The sequence below is a fragment of the Pyxicephalus adspersus genome, chromosome 12, assembly GCF_032062135.1.
Source record: "Pyxicephalus adspersus chromosome 12, UCB_Pads_2.0, whole genome shotgun sequence".
Lineage (NCBI taxonomy): Eukaryota > Metazoa > Chordata > Amphibia > Anura > Pyxicephalidae > Pyxicephalus > Pyxicephalus adspersus.
In genome coordinates this window covers 11,124,706-11,145,082 of record NC_092869.1, presented here as the reverse complement: position 1 = coordinate 11,145,082, position 20,377 = coordinate 11,124,706, and the positions used below count along the sequence as shown (strand labels likewise).

Below are 20,377 nucleotides of genomic sequence, written 5' to 3'. Positions count from 1 at the left end.
TGCTGATAAGAGATTCCCACGAGCATTGGGACATTAGGATTCTGCGAGAAGTCGCTGTATTTGTCTTCATTCTGTCTGACTGTCCTCGTGTGTTATTATTAGGGGCTGTCAAGCAGCTGCGTGCTAGAGAAAAAATGGCCTCACTTGGCTGTGAAGTTGAATGCAAACAGGCACTAGCAGACATTAACCCTGTTCTGCAATAAGGAACGGGAGTACAAACGTATCGATAATATCCTTTGAGGAGTGCCTTTTGCAACACGGCCTACTTGTGTATCCTTTATAGGACACATTGGTATGGAGTGTTCAATATGTTACGTCATATAGACAGGTTTATGACTCAATTAAATCACAGCCACTTGCATGTTTGATAGACATTGATTTTGTTTTTACTATTAATAACACATTTAAACGACAAGAAGAATTAATACTGCTAGTGGGCTCATTTGTCCAGTATAGACAGAAATATAAATACCTGGGCGGCTACTTAGCAGCATTAATTTCCAGATTTCAGCAAGGCTTTATAGGTACTATAACCAATAAAATGCACCACTTAAAAAAACAGAGCAGTTTCATCAAGATTATAATATGATGAATTTATAGCAAACACTGTGAGACATTTCTTCTTTTCATTATGCTATAGTAGTTAGTGGTGGGGGCAGTCAAAATGCATTCCCAGCTTACCCCCAATGCACAGTATTGTATATTGTAGGTCCTTTTTCACGTCAACTGGTCAGTCAGGGTAAAGAAAACTATATTTGATAGTTTGTCTGCAGTCTCTACTGATGCAAAATAACCACAATGATATGGAAGTCAGATATCATGTTATCTTTAGCAAAATTTTAGGCTACAGGCGAGCTAGGAAAGGGTATGTCTGTACTCGTTGTAAGAGGTACTTTGTGATATCATAATGCTAAAGTGTTCTCTGGATGAATTTAGAATGCAAATTATAATGACTAGCAAAAGTGTGCTTGTTTTAGAAAAGGAAAGGAGATTTAACAAGCAATGCAAAAAAGTAAATTAACTGGCAGTATATTTAAGAGGGGAGAGCAGAGGGTATGACAGCCGGTAGTATGTGTATGAGAAAAGAATAGAGGGTAAGACAGTGGGCAGTGCATGCAGAAGGGCAGTGTAGATGGTATGACAGTATGAATGTAGTGCAGAAGATATAACAGCAGGTAGTATGTGCAGGTGAATAGAATAGCAGATATGACAGTGGGCAGTGCATGCAGAAGGGCAGTGTAGAGGGTATGACAGTATGAATGTAGTGCAGAAGATATAACAGCAGGTAGTATGTGCAGGTGAGTAGAATAGAGGGTATGACAGTGGGCAGTGAATGCAGAAGGGCAGTGTAGAGGGTATGACGGTATTAACTGTAGTGCAGAGCGTATAACAGCAGGCAGTATGTGCAGGTGAGTAGAATAGAGGGTATGACAGTGGGCAGTGCATGCAGAAGGGCGGTATGGAGGGTATGACAGCAAGCAGTAAGTGCAGGAGAGGGGTGCAGGGGGTGTGAAAGTGGGCAGTATGTGAGTAGCGTGTAACATATAACACTATATGAAGAAGGGGAGTATAGGGAGTATGAAAGAAATGTGGAGGGTATGACAACAGGGAGTGTGCAGAAGAGAAGTGAGGCAGGAATGACAGAGGTTAGTATGTGCAGGAGACGAATGCCGTGGATATGACAAAGGGCACTATGTACATAAGATAAGGGTGGAGGGTATGACTAGTATATTTAGGTGGGTTGCTGAAGTACGACAGCAGACAGTGTGTACAGAAGGTAAGTAAGCAGGCCGTATTTATAGGAGGATTGCAAGGGTTAACATATATCCTGGAAAAAAAAGCACTAAGGAGACCATACACATGGGCAAAGGACCTAAAACACTAAATATTCATCATAACATATAGGTCAGCATTCATGTACAAATAATTTTCTGGATTTTTATGATGCACTGTGCAAAATTGCAGACCCTCATAGCAACCAACTGGAAATCATCTTCTATCATCACAACTATTGTATATTTTCCTGTTTTTCAGTACTGACTATCCAGACAATAATAATATAATATCTGTAATATCTGTAAATTACACTCATATAATATTTATTGAGAATGATTTAAACTGCAAAAACAATCTAAATTAGTGTTTATATTACATATATACCATTTTACATATTATTATCCATGTTCCTTTTACTGCTATCATTTTTTAGTTTAAAGTCTTTCTGGAAATGATTTTAGCTATGCCTTACTAAGTATGACTCTAAGTGCTGAATATTAACAAGACCGGCGATTTTAGATTGTGAGCTTTCAAGGCAATTCAGGTCTTGTTATTATGTTGTGATTTGGTAGTTGAAACCTCTATTTGCATGTAAATTGTTTGTGCCTTGTCCTAGGCAGTAGCATCTATCTAGATCAATTACATCTTCCCCATACATTCCGAGCAGCAGAGACGTCTACACATTTTCTGAAATGATCTCCTATACTATGCAAAGGTAGTCTGTATCTTGACTATTTCCCCATGTCCACTCTTTTAATTCTTACAGCTCAACCATTAACTCTCCCCTTTACTAGGCTTTTTTTCAGGGGAGGTGGGGTATTTTTTTTTTATAACCCACGCAGCTCTTCTCTTTTCCTCTCTGAATCCTTAATTCTTCTTGTATCCACCCCCCTTCTTTACACAAACACAGCCATGCTAATGTGGTTGGGTTGACAGACAGGATGCTCTGCGTACTGAATATCATTTAGATAATTAAAAATGACAGCTGAATCTTGCCCGCTGCCGACCTCTAGACCCTCCTCCCTTCCCTCTTTCTCTTCCTCAGGAGGCCAGAACCTGACTGATTGCTGTCAGTCAGAAGCTGGGGTGCTGGTGAAGGGAGGGGAGGGGATGTCCGCCAGAGGTGAACCCTGACCCTTGCCGTGGATCTGAAATAGATAATGACCTTAAAATGCTATTAGACTTTAAAAGCAGGCAGCGTCTGTGTGTGAAGGTCTTCCCGCTCCTCCCAAGGGGGATCACATGGATCACCTCCCCTCTGCTGCTTGCTCACAGGTGAAGGGGGCTCGAACACTTAGAAGGAAAATTTTGGTCTCATTTCCATGAGTGCTGATTTTGTCTGTAGTTGGTAACCCATTCATTACAGTGTATGCAAAGAAGCTCATGCAGTAAGTACATCAGTTCAATTTAATCTAACAATGCTGTTAAGTAGTCAACATCACAAACAACAAGTAATGTGGTCCAAAGAACTGTGATGGAGCCAGCTAAGATGTCACATTCATCTTCCTTATATGAATCGTAAAGAAATACAAAACAGAGCTTAATGGGTAGTAAAGATAAAGATCTGTTTTAGTCAAAACAGAAAAGTTCTAGACTTGTGAACCTAATCAGTTACATATCGTGAGAAAGTCCCTTCCCTATGGGGATCATGCTCAAATCTGTAGAAGCAGGTAGCTGGTTTATAAAATGTAAGCTGAAAAACCAATAGAAAGAAGGCACCGAAATTCATCCCTATGTTGTGAAAACCCATGGGGGACAGATACCACCTTGGCTTCTATAAAATAATTTATTATGGCTCACTACGAGTTACTGCTCTTTGCAGTTAATGTTTTTCATATTGCAGAGTTAATTAGGTAGGTCAGTGTGCACTTATGTATTCAGATTTCCTGGCCGCACACTGCCAAGGAACTAATATAAGTCACTGTTGTATTAGCCAACAGTCCTTGATAACGAGGTATCCAAGTAGAATGGCATTTTACCCAAAGAATAAATGTTGGTTTGTCTAGGTTTAGTTGGGCTGACTATTGGCTTTATTATGGATTTAGGCTCCAATTGCCTATTCTGTCCAAAAATACCATGAATGAAATCATACCAATATATGGATGACGGTTTATTAACAATGATTCATCATAAAGTGTTGTCATTTTCCTTCTGAGAATAATCAAATGGCACCCTGTTTTTAGCATACATTTAAACAGAAAAAAGTAAAACCTTGTTTACACTGGGGATCTAGCTTGGTTGTTTAATGATGACCATTGTGAGGGAAATCCATTTTTTTAAAAAAGGAACGGCAGATAGGTAGCTTCTTTAATGGACAAAGTAAAGGAGTTTTTTCCTCCTCTTTTTGTTAGGAAGACTGCCCCATCATGTTCTTCAGTTAAATAACAGAATAAGAATAAAAATCCCCCCAATATGCACATGGAGAAAAATAAAACCATTTTTAGTAAGGCACAGTATGGCACAACATACATTATGTGCATTGATGCACTACCATGCCATTTATTTTAAATGGCACCCCAGTCAAATAGGCACCTGTGCTAAAGCATTCAAAATTAATGGACTGCTTTTAAAGCAACACATTACCATGTGATGTACCATGAATTAATGTGAATAAATTAATACACTAGACAAATATTAATGCAGTCTTTAGTTTAGGAGGATTCAAAACCTCAGCTGAGATTATATTGGTTCTGGACTTCTTTAGTGGGCTACCTACAGAAAAGAAAGTAAAAGACAGCATATAAATAAAGAACAGAAATTGCTACCCTTCCTACTCTGCTGCATTAAAAACTAAAAAGATCATTTGGTCAAAATAAAAGATGTATGTTAATATCGGGATAATTCCAGTTACACACAGTAGAGGTGGCATAGGCCACATTTGGCATAAATGAAAACAGGCTAATAATGGCATTGAGTTATAGAAATAGTACTTTCTAGTGACAAAGGTTTCAAGTTATATTCCAGCTGCAAAAGAAGACAGCGGCCAATAAACCAGCGTTGGCTGGCAGTGTTGCGGTCGTGAATGGAACAGCTGGCTGTAGATACACAGGGTGTTAGTTACCTGTAATCGGGTAGAAAGATGCTAACTGGCACAGTTCTGATAATGAATAAGAAAGCAAACACTCTCAGTGCCAAAGGACTGACTGCCAAACACTTTGCTGCCAAGCACTTAACACCTTCAGTATCAAATCACTGTAAATATTTTGTTGTCTAAACGATCCATGGAATAGGAATGGCTGCATGTATACCTACACAATGGATCTGGTTTATTTGTGTAGTATTTGTGCATGTTTAGTTTGGGAGCTTTCCACCCTTAAGCTACAATGGAGTTTGTAGGACCTTTTTTTTCTGGAATGATACTGATACTGATACTCAGCTCATTCTACCATAACAGGTATTATAGTAGTTACTCTATATAGTAAATGGTTGTCCAGATTTAAAAGAGCAGCAATAAGCCCAATAATATTTAAACACCCTAGGACTTTCTTTAAATTGTTCCTTGTTACACTTTTATTTGGAGTTTGGAGTAAACTGTCTATGGATATTTATAATTATTGATCCTGGCAGTGCTGTCTGTCACTGCAATGGACGTGCAGAGGTGATAGTGTTGTACGTGACAAGGAGCTGTTTCCATAGAGCTGTATTGATGACCAAAATGGTTAAAGACAAGTATTTAACTTCTGACCTTGTGTGAGCAGCTGCTCCCCCAAGAGAGCCTACACTGGCTCCTTCATCCAGAAGGCTGCTGGAAGGAGGGAGAGCGGAGCTATGTTATTAACGAACAGTACACCACTATTCTCTATGGAGAGACCATGATGTGGGGGATGTTGATGAGAACCAGACATACAAATGGTCCTTGGTCAGAGAAGCTTGCAGTTAATATAATGTTTAGGCTGACAGTTAATTTGCTGCAGCAGGCCTCCTTCCCACCTTCAGTACCTTTTTGTGACATTACAACAACAAAAGTGCAGCTCTCTAATCTCACTTTACACCATGGAATACTCAAGTACTATGTATAACTTTCCAATTACCTGTCATACTATGAAATGTCACATTCTATTACAGAACACATACATGCTTACATTATAAAACATACTTTATAGTCTATATCTAAACATACAACCTGAGCAGATGCTTAGTTCATAAATGATTAATATTGTCATTGGTTCTGTCAGTAATTGACTAAAGTAAGTTGGAAAGAGGTCCTGATGAAAGACACGTTCCATGGGATAACAGATAGGAATTGCTTTTTTATTTTACAGAAATAAAAATATTTGTCTGTACTACGAATACTTTCAATCAAATAAAATATTTTAGCTAGTTCAGGGACCTTCTTAATTGGTCCATGAGTTTGTTTGATTTGCATGATTGTGATAGAAACATTAAATTGTAAGGTCTTCTGGGGCAGGAACTGATGAGCATTGTTCTACATCTTCCTAAATAAGGGAATGGAAAAGTCAAGGTTACCAAAATACAATAACAATACCATATAAACAGAACAAAAACATTTAAATGTGTGCTAAAAAGTGACATACCAGATTTTTTTAAACAATACTCTGTCCACTGCACATAAATATTAAACAATGTGAACTAGTATAAGCATACAAATGTATTTATTTACATACATTGTCATTTCGTTTGGACTCGTCACATTTTCATATAAAAAACTTTAAGATATCTATGTGAAAAAATAACAAAAGACCTACTTATCTAGAATTCAACTACATTATAAAAAGCAAACGAAAACCAAAATTCAGACAATTCTTCTCGAGATACACATGTCAAATAAACACCAAATCTTCTTTTTCCTGCACAAAATCTACTCCTGAAATTTGCCAAAGGTGTTGGTCCATTGAAAAAAACAACCCTAACAATAGAAACGTTAAGGTATCCTTCACCGTAAAAAGCAAACAATTTTATTTTATTCATTGGCCTGTAAAATAAAATAAAAGACTACCCCTCAAGAACTAGACCCCAATCCCAATTGATATCCTGTTTATTTATCAGCCCTACAACATACATTGTTAAATCAAGCCTATTGGGCTCTGCCAATTTTTCTAGATTTAGTGAAAAAAACAAATACTACTGGAAATTAATACATTCTCTTTTTTGTTTTAAAGATTTAATTAAATAGGATTTAAATGCCCCTTTCACACCAAAAGTATGTCTACTTGCAATGATAAACTATTGGAAGCAAACTTATTCCAAAATTAAAGAAAAGGAATAAAGAGAGGCTTGTTTGAGCCAACTTAAATCAGTGTGTTTTACTGATTGATGAGCTATTTAAATCAGCATAGTCCATCAATGTGCAAAGAAAAATATGGTGATAAAAAAATGCTTACAACACCAATTTGTAATATCATATCAAAAAACATCAACTTATTTGTCTCAGTATCCCTCTCTGGCTGTGAATTCATTCAATTCCACTTTAACCACTTAAACCAAAAATAGTTGGAGTCTATACTTATCCAGTTCTATTTCCCAAACCTTAACATGAATACATAATTTTCTTTGTGTTGAGTTTGTACCTCCAAAGAGAGCTACATCTCCCAATTAGGGAGTTTTACACTTCATTCAATACCCTACTCCCTTGAGATGAATACTGGGGACCCCCAATACAGCCACCTTGAGACCCTTTTATTTCTTCATTAAAGTTGAATATACCATATCATCATCTCCTGGCAGCCACAGCACCTACTTTCCACACTTATTATTTGTTCACCCTCCACCTTCACCAAAAAGAAAACACCAAGAAACAAGAGTCTCCAAAAGATCCGCTGAAGAAACCAGATTGGCGAAACACGTTGGGCGACCACTGAGACAAATAAGTTGTTTTTTGATATGATACTGCAAATTGGTGTTGTAAGCATTTTTTATATCACCATATTTTTCTTTGCACATTGATGGACTATGCTGATTTAAATAGTTCATCAACCAGTAAAACACAATAATTGAAGTTGCCTCAAACAAGCCTCTCTTTCTTACTTTCCTTTGGAAATGTTTTCATTCCTCTTTCTTTGGGCACCTCCCCTTGTATATGTTTTCTGTAGCAAACTTATTCCAGTACTTCTTTGCTGAAGGTAACATCTTAAATGGAAAACACTCCATGACACTAGACCCACAAAATTATTTGGAAACAGTGTAGATGATCATTTCAAGCACAAGAAAAGAATAGTAAAGTGAGGCAGCCAAAGCTTTGGAAAATTGACACTAACCATATATATGTAAACTTTACTGATAGGTTGTTTGGCCCTGTTGGTGAGAGGGGTGTGGATAAAGGAGGGAATGAGCATGGGTATTTTGTTTGTTATTTTGTAACTGATCCTATGTAGCATACAATTGAAATAAAACTCATTTTTTAAACGCTTTAGGCACTACCCTCACCCCTATTTTCTGAAAGATAGAAATCATTGCTTCGCTTCACAGAGATAAGAAAGTCCTTTAACGCTACCATAGCCAGGCAATTCTTTATAAAATATTATGATAATCATCTTTTTCCATCTTGGAGATGAGACTGATATCTCCCGCCCCTCTTCCTAGGAGTCAAAGTGTGACAATGCTGAGCTGCAGAGCTAGACAGCAGCTCTTTCCACCATTCTTCGCTTGTGTCTTCGCTGGCTAAGCATGAAACAGCCTGTCTTAATCAACTGAGTGACAGAGGGTGCCAAGATCAGGAACCGCTACAGGTGTCAGGGGAGGAGGAGGAGGGAACAATCACTGCTGTAACTCCTGTGCTGCCAGCCTAGACACTATGCATGCTACAAACACAACATACAGCTTAAAAAAACGATTTTATCTCTCTGTCTGCTTGGTTTATCCAAAGCATGATAGAATACAAAAAGACAATGATTCTCGCTGCAAAGCCTAATTAATAAGGATGTGCAAAAACAATGACGATAAAACCAGGAACACAGAGCAACCAAGCATATTTACCAATCTTTTGGTGGTTGATCAATTGCCAATGCCCATTGCATTAGGCCTTTTGACCCTAAAATCCTAAATACTGTGGTTGGGGGAACTTGTAATAGCGTAAGCTACAAATGCCTGCATTCTTGAAGCTTTAAATGATCCCTCACCACCACGATTTGGTTTAAAGTTGAACACCAGCATGCCACCTTTCCTACTGATGATCACCATGCTTTTCCTTCCTTTGTATACACTGATGTACTCCTATAGCTCTATAGAGCTTCTTACCACCAACCAAAACTTAGATTGGGCTTTTCCATTATTTGGGAAACTCCTGCAAGAACCAAATGATATATATCCACAATTAAAGCTTTACTTTAATTTTAGATACGGTAGGGGTGGCTTTTTCTTGTCATCTGTTTACCATTGTAAATATTTTCACAGTATGATCTAAAAAAACCTCTTAGTTGTGTCCCTAAAAGGAGATTTCCCTCTACTCCTGTTTCTTTGACAACTAAATACTAGATTTCAGATTTAAAGAAATATATATTACATAAATTGCTAAACAATAATAAATGTCGATAAATGCAACTAATGTTATAAAACAATGTAAACAATTTCAGTCCACAGCTGCTATGATCTTCTAAAAAAACAAAAAATATCACTTTGTTGAAACGATGCCAGCTTGGAGGCATTTAGTTTCCTCTTTTCTAGAAGCATGAAGCATCACCTGCAGTCAGAATTTTGTTTTTTGGTGCAATACTTTTAGATAATTATCAAAAAATTAGAATTATTAAAACACAGAGACTGCTCAATGAAAGGCAAACCCTTCCACTTTTATGATTTCTTTAACCCTCCTAGCGGTATTCCCGAGTGTGACTCAGGGTGGATTTTACTTGCAAAAAGCGGTAATCTCGAGTCACACTTGGAGTTACTAAAAAACAATAAAAAAACCCACTTGAAGATGCCATTTTTTAAGGAAATCTCCATCGAATAATGTTTTTACATTATAACTTGTAATATACATATTCTATTTAACATTAGTTCCCCTTTTATTTTTCAATGCTATTTGTAATGTACTTCAGAAACAGCTACAAAAGAATAGAGACTGTAAGAAAGCTTTTGGAAGGAAGTATATAATGCCCATGTAAAGTGACCTGAAGGTGGATTTGCTGAAAGTGACTACATTGCACATACTCCTGTATAGCTGTGTATGCACTTGTGCCCATGTCATGTCATAAACTCAGCGATGGGGTCACGCTATTAGCCAATTTGTGTTCTTTGATACTCTACTTCACAAACAGGTCTCCCTGCTCTGACCGCGTGTGGATTTAATAGCCGTGCAACACGGAAAAATTAAGTAATTTTAATTATGCCTCCAAGTTATTTACTGCAATTAAGACCATTTATCATATGCAAATTAGTGCAAACGGGTCTCATTAGTTAGTAAATTACTCAATATGAGCTGAACAATGTAGCACTCCAGTTTGTAATGAAAAATCCCTGTAGAGGCGAGCAGGATCAATTAAGCTAATTTGCATATGCAAATATATTCACTTTTGCCATTTTTCTATCTTTAGTTCGGTGATTTGGGATGATTTTCCCTTCCAGGTGCTATTTTGTTCAGCAAATCAGCCCCCGCTGTGAGGATCTGGCGGAGACCTGCCGGGTCCAGCGCAGGAGAGGTGTATGTGATGCCGGAAGCATGCAGGCTTTGGGAGACTCCCTACAGGCAATGGAGGACCAGGGGAAAATTTAATGCTTACATGAGATTCATCACCTAGACACCAAGCCCAGCACTGCTTCATATGTTCACAAAGACACAATCAACAATGCACTTGTTCACTGAAGAACCTGTCTGTGCATTTGTTGTTTACTGAGTAAAGGGAAATCTTTTTCTCATATGACCCCAGGGTTTTACTAGCACATTGTTCCGCCGGCTGAGCTAGTGCTGTCGAAAGTTCTAGGCTGATTTCTGAATAATTGCCACATGATACAGCAAGGTGGAAAAAGGACTAATCCAGGAGGACATGTTCCTTCCGGGCTAGCACAAACAATATATATTGGACTGCTTTCCTAAGTGAAGGTACCGCACCATTTAAATCAGAACAAGACCCACTATCAGGTAAATCTGTTTTATCACTGACTGCAGATCCCCTTAAATGAGGTCTGAAGGGGGAAGCAGGTTTAATCTATAATCTATCTGCCTTGAATAAATCAGCTCTTCCATTATGTACCTAATATAGTATGATAGTAATAGTATGATGAATAAAGATTTCTATCTACTTCTATTCTTGTCATGAAAAGGCCAACTGTTGTGTAAGCCCCCATTCCCCAGGGTAAAAGCGTTGCAGTCCTAGGCTTCGGGAACATTCCTCTATAGGTGGCCACTTATAAAAATGATGTGCTTGGCAGCCAAATAGCTGCTAGTGAGACATGACTTCCCCCTGCATTGCAGATAAACCGGCAAAGTATTTGACCTGCTAATGACTTCCCCACTCATAACCTCATCACATGCACAGCTCTATGACTTTTCTAGAGCTGCCCCGACTCTCTGGAATGGTCTTCCTCTTCATATTTGGCTTGCTCATTCAAAAGAGCACTTCAAACTTTTAAAGCTTCCATACCTGTCTTATTCTGTCTCTAAAAAGGCTTACTACTCACCCGCCATTCTATATAAACCCTTTTATTGTGTGATACTTCCCTACCTCTTAGATTGTAAGCTCTTCTGAGCAAGGTCCCCTTTTCCTCCTGTGTCACTCTCTTATCTGTCTGTCATTTGAAATCCCTATTTAATGTACAACGTTGCGTAATATGTTGGCGCTATATAATTACTGTATAATAATAAGTATATAACTGCAATACAGATCCCAGTGCTGACCTCCTATTTAAAATGCTAGTTGTCTAGCAGTCATGCTAAGTTTCAGGCTTTAGTGCTTTCTAAAACACTGTTCTAGAAAGGGGTATAACTTTACATGCTGCATACTGGTCTGTGAACTTGAAAGGATTGGAGCCAGATTTGGCTAGGCATTGAACATCTAATGTCTGTCATGACAGACCTTTAATTGTTTCATTAAAAGCATATTACATATAGATGAACATCGCTTTTTACCATTACATTAAATAAATATTTATATGCTTGTGGGATTTCATGCTGACTGTGCATGTAGCCAATAGTATAAGTGGATCCTATGGAAAAGTATTGTTGAAGTATATATATGTTTTATATATAAAACAAGAATCATAGACCTTTCATCTATATCACATGAATATACACATTATGGTGCCGCTATGATATACATGCATTCTTTTTAATAGGACTTCAGAGCAGAACAGGATAAATTGCATGCACATAAACACAAGATGGTGGACAGCTAACTGATTCTTGCATATGCCAAGTATAGTGCTGTGATTTTATTAGTCCATGTGACTCAAAAATACAAAGATATATTACAAATTTTCCTTATTCCAAGTAAAGACCATTATTGACCAGAAGATTCTTGGTTTTGTGCTTTCAACCGATGGACTGTGTCTAGGGAACATGGAGCAATGTGATTTACACAATGTTATCTTCTCTGGTCTGCTTCACTGAACTCACTAGTAGTAAAACAATATAATATGAATGAGCTGTTTTGAACTAAAAAAATAATGGGACAAATACTTCTGAAATATTTCCTATGAATGTGATTCCTACATTTTGTACACAGGATCCCCCACAAGAACACACTGTAGACATCAGTAATGCATACTAACCACTTTCTAGACTATTGTATAAAATCTCTAATGAGATCAATGGTTTAGTACAGCCAGGTATGCAGTAATTGAGTATTTCTTTGTGTTGCTTCATGCTGAACACTGAATGCATTGTGTGGATGTATTGATGTTGTCGCCCTAAACCCTTTCCTTGTTTTTCTTCCATAATTGTAGGGTCTTCTCCTGTCAGAAGAGGGATTTTCCTGCGTGATTCACCTTTAAAAGAACCATTAGATAGATGCAGCAAGTAACACACCAGATATTCTGTCCAATGGACTACAAACATTATCAAGTTTCTCCCACTGATGTGTGCTGTCCATGGTCCTACCCTTTTACCTATTACTTTGCTTTCAATCATCTAGTCAGAGTCACGTGTGGCCGTTACCCTTTGCAGATCACATGCAGGAATGTCAGTGCTGCTGCCTCATATTCTTATTGTAATTGTTCAAGACTGGCAAATGATAGTTTAGCAAAAGCTAAACATACCTAAGCTAAAAGTAATTCATAATTTGGCCATAATTCTATTTTATTATTCAATATTTTCCTAGGTTTGTTAGTTAACATTTCTCCTGCTCTATAACTAATCTCTAAATGTTCGGGGACAGTATATGCAGGACAGAAGCATTTCTCCTGCTCTACACATACTGGTCCCTATCTAACCTACTATTATCTCTAAATGTTCACAGACAGTATATGCAGGACACAAGCATTTCTAAGCATTTCTTCTGATCTACACATGCTGGTCCCTATCTAACCTACCATTATCTCTAAATGTTCGGGGACAGTATATGCAGGACACAAGCATTTCTCCTGCTCTACACATACCTGTCCCTATCTAACCTACCATTATCTCCAAATATTCGGGGACAGTATATGCAGGACACAAGCATTTCACCTGATCTACACATGCTGGTCCCTATCTAACCTACCATTATCTCCAAATATTCGGGGACAGTATATGCAAGACAGAAGAATTTCTTCTGATCCACACATGCTGGTCCCTATCTAACCTACCACTAACTTCTAAACGTTCGGGGACAGTATATGCACGACACAAACATTTCTCCTGCTCTACACATACTGGTCCCTTTCTAACCTACCACTTACCTCTAAATATTCGGGGACAGTGTATGCAGGACATAAGCATTTCTCCTGCTCTACACATGCTGGTCCCTATCTAACCTGCCACTAACCACTAAATGTTCAGGGACAGTATACGCAGGAAAGAAGTCACTACCCACAGATCTGCCTCCTTCTTAGTCTCTACTTTGCTTTATGACTTTTTATAAAATTGGATGGTTGTTATGGCATCAACAGAAACAAATGCTTCGATTTGCTGATTGCTTAATGATTAAAAAAACATAATAATTAACGAACTTTGCTTGGGTAGGGGGGAAAATCAGATAATAAAAGGCCTTCATCCTAGAGTGTAGGATGTGTACCCTTTCCTGATCAATTACAGCTATTGTGCTTTGTGTTTTCTGCATGGGTACTGTAAGCTGGATGAATAAATGACTCTTCTTGAACAACAAAAACACACCTCTAACACACCCCAGCTTGATTTTGATAGGACTGTTGTTAATACTATATTAATATGTACGCACCATGTGGTATGCAACAAAATGACTAGGGTGCTCTTTACACAAAGAATTTGTGGTATCTGGGAGGTGATCGCACAACAACATACAGTAATTATACTCTAGTGTAGAAGGATCTGCTTGATTTAGGTGGGTGGAGGGTACTTAGGTTAAAATATTTAAAAGGACCCCCTCAAAAAAAAAAAAAACAACCAAGAAATAGTTGGGAACAGGTAAATGTGTTGAGCTGCACCTTTCTTTACAATACGCAATAAGACAGGTTGCAAAGATGCTCCATTATACGTACACTCGCCTTCCTGCCCTCTCAGTGTTGATGGCCGCCTGCGGGACTTTATCAATCACAGGCAGATGCCTGGTTTAAATGTCAGCGCTGGGGCTGCAGCCATCCATTCATCTACCAATTGATCAGAGGTGTCGGAGAAAGAGCACTGCTAAATTAACCCTTCCTACAACAAACCTTTCCATCTTCTTTACAACCATTGAAAGGACATCACTAATATTTATCATATTCCACTAACACTAAAAGCTAATTAGAAAATACAAATAGGATTGGCTGCTTTCCCACCAAGCTACCTTTACAAAGAAAGCCAGGTTTATAGTAAATCTATTATTTTTTTGCAATTCTCCATATACCAAAGCTTAGATTTGTCCAGTGTTTTTTATTTATAATCATGCCAGTGATTAATTACCATCACTTAACAACTCTTGCCCTGTCTTCACCCCGAGCCTGCTTGATTCCACAGGAGATCTGGGCTTACTGATAGGACATGAACAGTTTAAATACAGTTTTCATATATATTTCCAGGCAACCTCATCAACTATTTAAATGAAGTGTATTTCCAAAGGACAGAGGTCGAAGAACAAGAGGCTTTGCTTGCTGAAGTGTGGTTAAAGAAGCATGTCTATGACCACAAGAGGAGAAAGAGATATTGAAGTTGTTCTACAGACACCACTCTAAAGTGACTGGGATACTCAGAGGTCTGAGAATTGCATACTGATATAAAAGACTTGAGGGAATTGAACAGAGTCTGCAGACAAAAAAGTAAAAATAAACTTTTTTACATAAAGTTGGCCTAACCGGTTATAGGTGGTTACTACCATACTTTTATGTTCATTTCCATGTGGTTTATGGGGCTACCAGTCCATGAAGCTCCTTTACTATGAAATTTGGAGCAGTCCATCAAGAAAGTTCATCATACACAGTTGCCATGCGGTAAATATGAGGTCTGTTTCAGCGGGCTAATATGATCCACACCACTATCTTTTTCAGCAGCCAGATTTAAGTTGGGAAGAAGATGATAAAAGACTATGTGAAGATTAGGTACATACAAAACAATGGCTTCACCATTTGGTGAGCTAGGTAGAGGCCCAATGGTCTGTTACCACTATTCTCTTTACATACAAAACAATCATGTACTGACTGCATTTTTTTTAACATTTACTTACATATGTATATTTTAAACCTAAAGAAAAAGAGCCAAACCATAAAGTTATCCACTCTGTCCTAGTGTTTAGAGTTCTGTAAATCTATAAACGTCAATCACAAAAAAGCAAAACTGATTGGTGTTTAAAATGATATCATGATTAGTAGGGTATTTCTGCAGATACTCTTGTGGGAAACAGACATAGTTTACCCTTGGCCAGGGGGCCATCAATATGCAGAAGAAACTAAAAAAGTGAGGAGTTATTCATAGTGAGCTACAGCAAGAAAGCCTTCACATCTTGCTGTCTCAAAACTATTACCTGTCAGGATAAAATTGGATGCATCTACAATTTAAACTGTTCTTATTATATTATTGTCTATGTAGATATAGGCAAACATAAAAATGTTCCTTTACATTGGGACATTTGGATGTATCTGGCACTTCTATAGTGGCTGTAACAATGAATCTTCCTACTGCTGTCTCAGAACAGACAATTAAAAATAATTATAGAAATACCATTTTGTCCTCATTTCCTATAACAAGATATTTTACTTTTTTTAGGGATGGATGCTGTGCCAAACTGCACAAGTGAATTGTGTCATTTTATAAGCCCAATGAATAGAAAAGGCTAGGTGGAAGGGGGAATAATGTGATTTGATATCATTTACAAGGACATTATGACAATTTCAAAGGACTCCCTAAATCTAAAAAGAATGATGGCAGAGAGATACAATCCTTTTCTTATAGTTTTAATAAAACTTTAACCTGCTATAACTAAAGATAAAACCATCAGCCTATATTTAAATAAAAACTCCAGAAAAAATTACATTTAGCATTAATTATTATATTTTTATAAAAACCTGCATCTGTATGTTAGACTCTAAGAAGGGTAGAAATGTGAGACAGTCATACAATATTGCATTTCATAGTATGGAACCTGGAGTGTAGGAAAGAAGAATAATAACCTCATGAGTGTGCTAATGCTTTTTCACTGTCCTCTAAGTAGGTTGAGGGGAGATCAGTGACCAAGCCCATTTTTAAAATGTAATCGAGAAAAGTAACATCAAAGATCAGGCTATGGTGTATGGCAGAGATATTTGGATCAAAGGTATATTTTCATTTATTTGCCTGAAGTTCACCTTTAAGAATGACGTACCACCAAATAACTGGTGACAGCACAATAGGTTTAATAAACAAGATTAATGCTTTCTCATTGCACATTAATTAAAATTAAACTGTTATGTTCATTATGCAAAATTAAAGTTTACACTCATCCAACCAAAACCAACACTTAAAAAAACAAGATAAGCCTAAATTATATTAAACTAAATCATGGTAAAAAAATGAAGCTTTTCTTTTGGACCCTGTTGGGCTGGGTCCACCCCGGTTTGTTGTATGTATCGAGTACTTCAATAGCAATCTCTCTGCCATATTAACCACCTCTGTTACTGCTCATCTGGGGGCTTTGTAATCTTTTTTTGTGTTCAGGTTCCCCTGTTACATTCTCAATATTATAAAATAAATAGTAAACTGATTAGGGAGAAGGGGAGCCACTCGTAACAGTCACAGGTGCAGGAGGAGCACACATCCTCCAGAGAGACAATAGAGGATGGGGATAAAATATGCCAATTAAAGATTTCAAGGAACTCAAAATAAACCTGTGAATACTGACCCTTGACTTGTGTGCACAAAGCCTTCTGGGCCATTACATACAGAACAGTGGGGTCAGCTTAGCCTGATTACTGCAGCTTTACATTCATGTATATGAATTCTTGGGATAGGCTTATACTTACATTGCGTGCCTTGTTCTTTAAAAGTAGAGTACCTAAAAGCCAAACAGTCTTGACTGGAAACTATTCCTGCACATATTATGTCAAACATTCTGTTTATTCTCATAATTTTAAATGTGATACATATTTTTGAAATCAGAGTAAAAAAGAAGCATCTGCGATGAACAGCACGTGGAGTTAATAGGTTGTCATTGTTACTTTCTTGTACCTGTAAGATATGACTTCCTAGATGAGAGTCAAAGACGTCAGTGGCCAAAGAGCTGGGACTCCTCCTTCTCTGCGATCCTATGACTGAAAAAGAAAAGCTTTTTAATAATATATATTTGAAAATGACTTAGCGGACAGTATACCACAGGTAAAAGGCATGTAATGGGTCTGAAAAGGCTATATAGAGTAATATGAAAGCATAAGCAATCTTTAAATATGAAAACATACTTTTTTAGTACACGGTGCAGTTCCTAAAAAGTTTCCAACAGTTTATTATTGCATTTCCCCATCTTACTCAATAGAATCAGGTATCAGACAGGTGAGTTATTGGTTAACAAATGGTGAATTACCTGGACATAATTACCAGAGGTGATATTTGCTGATCACTACTGCCTAGGCTGCATTTTAGTTATAGGCCAATTAGTATATGACCTAGGGTGCAACAGCTATATCTTTCTGACTGCCACTGTTTAGAAAGAGAAGTTCACGATCAACACTTGATGTAGACAATAAATTAAGTGCAATGTAAAACAATGCTTTCCTGGGGAGGTGTCAGTTTCTGTGAATGTGCAAGCCAGCTCCTGCTTTCTTGTGCCAGCGAGTTGCTGCCTGGACTTGGGTTCCCTAAATAAGGTTTGCAATAATAAGGTTAATGAAGCGATTGTTTTTTTTTTGGTTTTTTCAGATTTTATTTTTACAGGTTTATTGTGGACATTATTATTTTTTGTAGATGTTATTAAATATTTATATTTATTTATTATAGCTTATTATAGGCAGTATTAATAAAGCCAAACAAAAATTTGACATATTTACATTTAACATAAATATACATATCCAAAGTAAAAACCTACTTAGACCATGACACAGTAATGATTATAGATTTACATTGTGGTGCAATGCTATTAAAAGTTAATTGCACTCCAGCACCCATTTACAGTGAACTGGAACATACCTACGTTATGCAGCACACCACAACACACTGATGCATATGCTTTTGGGCTAAAATAAATCAAAGGACTTTTTTGGGGGGCACACTGACATCCTAAAATAACCTTTGGGCTGCCTTACAAAATACAGTTTAATACATGAAAATGCTTGTCTGCATAAACAAGATCTGGTTCTATTTATGAACAAGTTTCTGGATGTGTCAGTACAGTAGTGATTATGTCTCTGGTTATATACAGTATTTCTGGATGTATCAGTATAGTACTGATTGTGTCTCTGGGAATATACAGTATTTCTGGATGTGTTAGGATTGTAGTGATTGTGTCTCGGGGAATATACATTATTTCTGGAAGTGTCAGTAGAGTAGTGATTGTGTCTCTGGGTACATACAGTATTTCTGGATGTGTCAGCACTTTAGAGATTGTGTCTCTGGGTACATACAGTATTTCTGGATGTATCAGTATAGTACTGATTGTGTCTCTGGGTATATACAGTATTTCTGGATGTGTCAGTATAGTAGTGATTGTGTCTCTGGGTATATACAGTATTTCTGGATGTGTCCATACAGTAGTGATTGTGTATCTGGAAATATACAGTATTTTTGAATGTGTCAGTACTGTAGTGATTGTGTCTCTGGGTATATACAGTATTTCTGGATGTGCCAGTTTTGTAGTGATTGTGTCTTAGGGTATATACAGTATTTATAGATGTGTCAGTATAGTAGTGATTGTGTCTTCGGGTATATACAGTATTTATGGATGTGTCAGTATAGTAGTGATTGTGTCTCTGGGTATATACAGTATTTCTGGATGTGTCAGTATAGTAGTGATTGTGTCTCTGGGAATATACATTATTTCTGGATGTGTCAGTACAGTAGCGATTGTGTCTCTGGGTATATACAGTTTTTTTTGGATATATCTGGGGATATATTTTGATGTGTCAGTACAGGACTAATTCTTTCTTTGTGGATGTTTCTGGTATGTCATTTTGGTACTGATTGGGCCTCATTTATTAAAGCTCTACTTGATAGTAAAGCTATCTACTTGATAGCTATCATGGGGGAACTCAGGTAATCCTGTAAACCTGAAATGGATTTGAAAAAAAACATCTGCTATTAATTTGCACTTGTATCAATCCTGGCACAGATCCATTCCAGGTTAACCTTTTGATAGTATATCTTCATCAGTCTTGGAGAATTTTATGAAATCAGCCCCTTTGTGTCTTATTGAAGATTTTTGAATGTGTTAGTACAATAAATATGTTGTCAATGACAAGTTACGGTTGTGGTTGTAAGATTCTCTGTGAACTGGTATGGGATGCAGGTTTCTTATACAATATCTAATCTTCACATTTTATGTAAGGTCCACTTTGAGGAATTGTACATTCTTTCTATTTCACAATCTTGCACTATACCAAGCTTAGAATATGTAACTGTCTTTCCCCGTCTTTGCCTTGGGCAAAAGTCTGCTTCATGTGCATAAACATAACAGCAGGAAAACCATTTAAAGGAAACTGTAGGCTGTAGGATGTTTAGATATGCCAACAAAACGGAACAGTTTAATGTGAATGATCTTATTAACATGTTTAAGTTTTAAAAACATTAATTTTATCAGAACATTGGTAAGTCTATATCTGCTGTTTTTGTATGCAATTACTGCTTTCTGCTTAGCAGGCGGACAATGGCCGTGCATTACCGCTAATCTAAAGTGAACCAGTTGTGTCCTTTAGATTGAAAACAATAAAACCACTGTGCTTTTTAGATTTCATTCCAACATTTGTCAATCAGGGAAGCTTACTGGCTGCAGTAAAATACAGATAGCTACTGGAGGCAGAATATAAAAATCTGTATAATATAATATATAATGAATACTACAGTGTGTTAAATATAAACATTTCATCAGAAAATTACAAATAATTTACAATAATTTTATTGATGTATCAAAATTTCTGATCGCTGATAATACATTATAGTTTGTTC

The 20,377-nt window shown here is 37.2% G+C and overlaps 1 protein-coding gene across 4 annotated transcripts in view; it reads right to left on the bottom strand.

Moving 5' to 3' along the window:
• Positions 1-20,377, bottom strand: part of NPAS3 (neuronal PAS domain protein 3) — a 298,073-nt gene that overhangs the window by 91,221 nt on the left and 186,475 nt on the right. For all 4 annotated transcript variants that reach the window (XM_072427890.1, XM_072427891.1, XM_072427892.1 and 1 more), the window contains one exon: positions 17,456-17,538. In XM_072427890.1, coding sequence (XP_072283991.1) covers positions 17,456-17,538 — 83 coding nt within the window. The remainder of the gene's footprint in view (positions 1-17,455; positions 17,539-20,377) is intronic.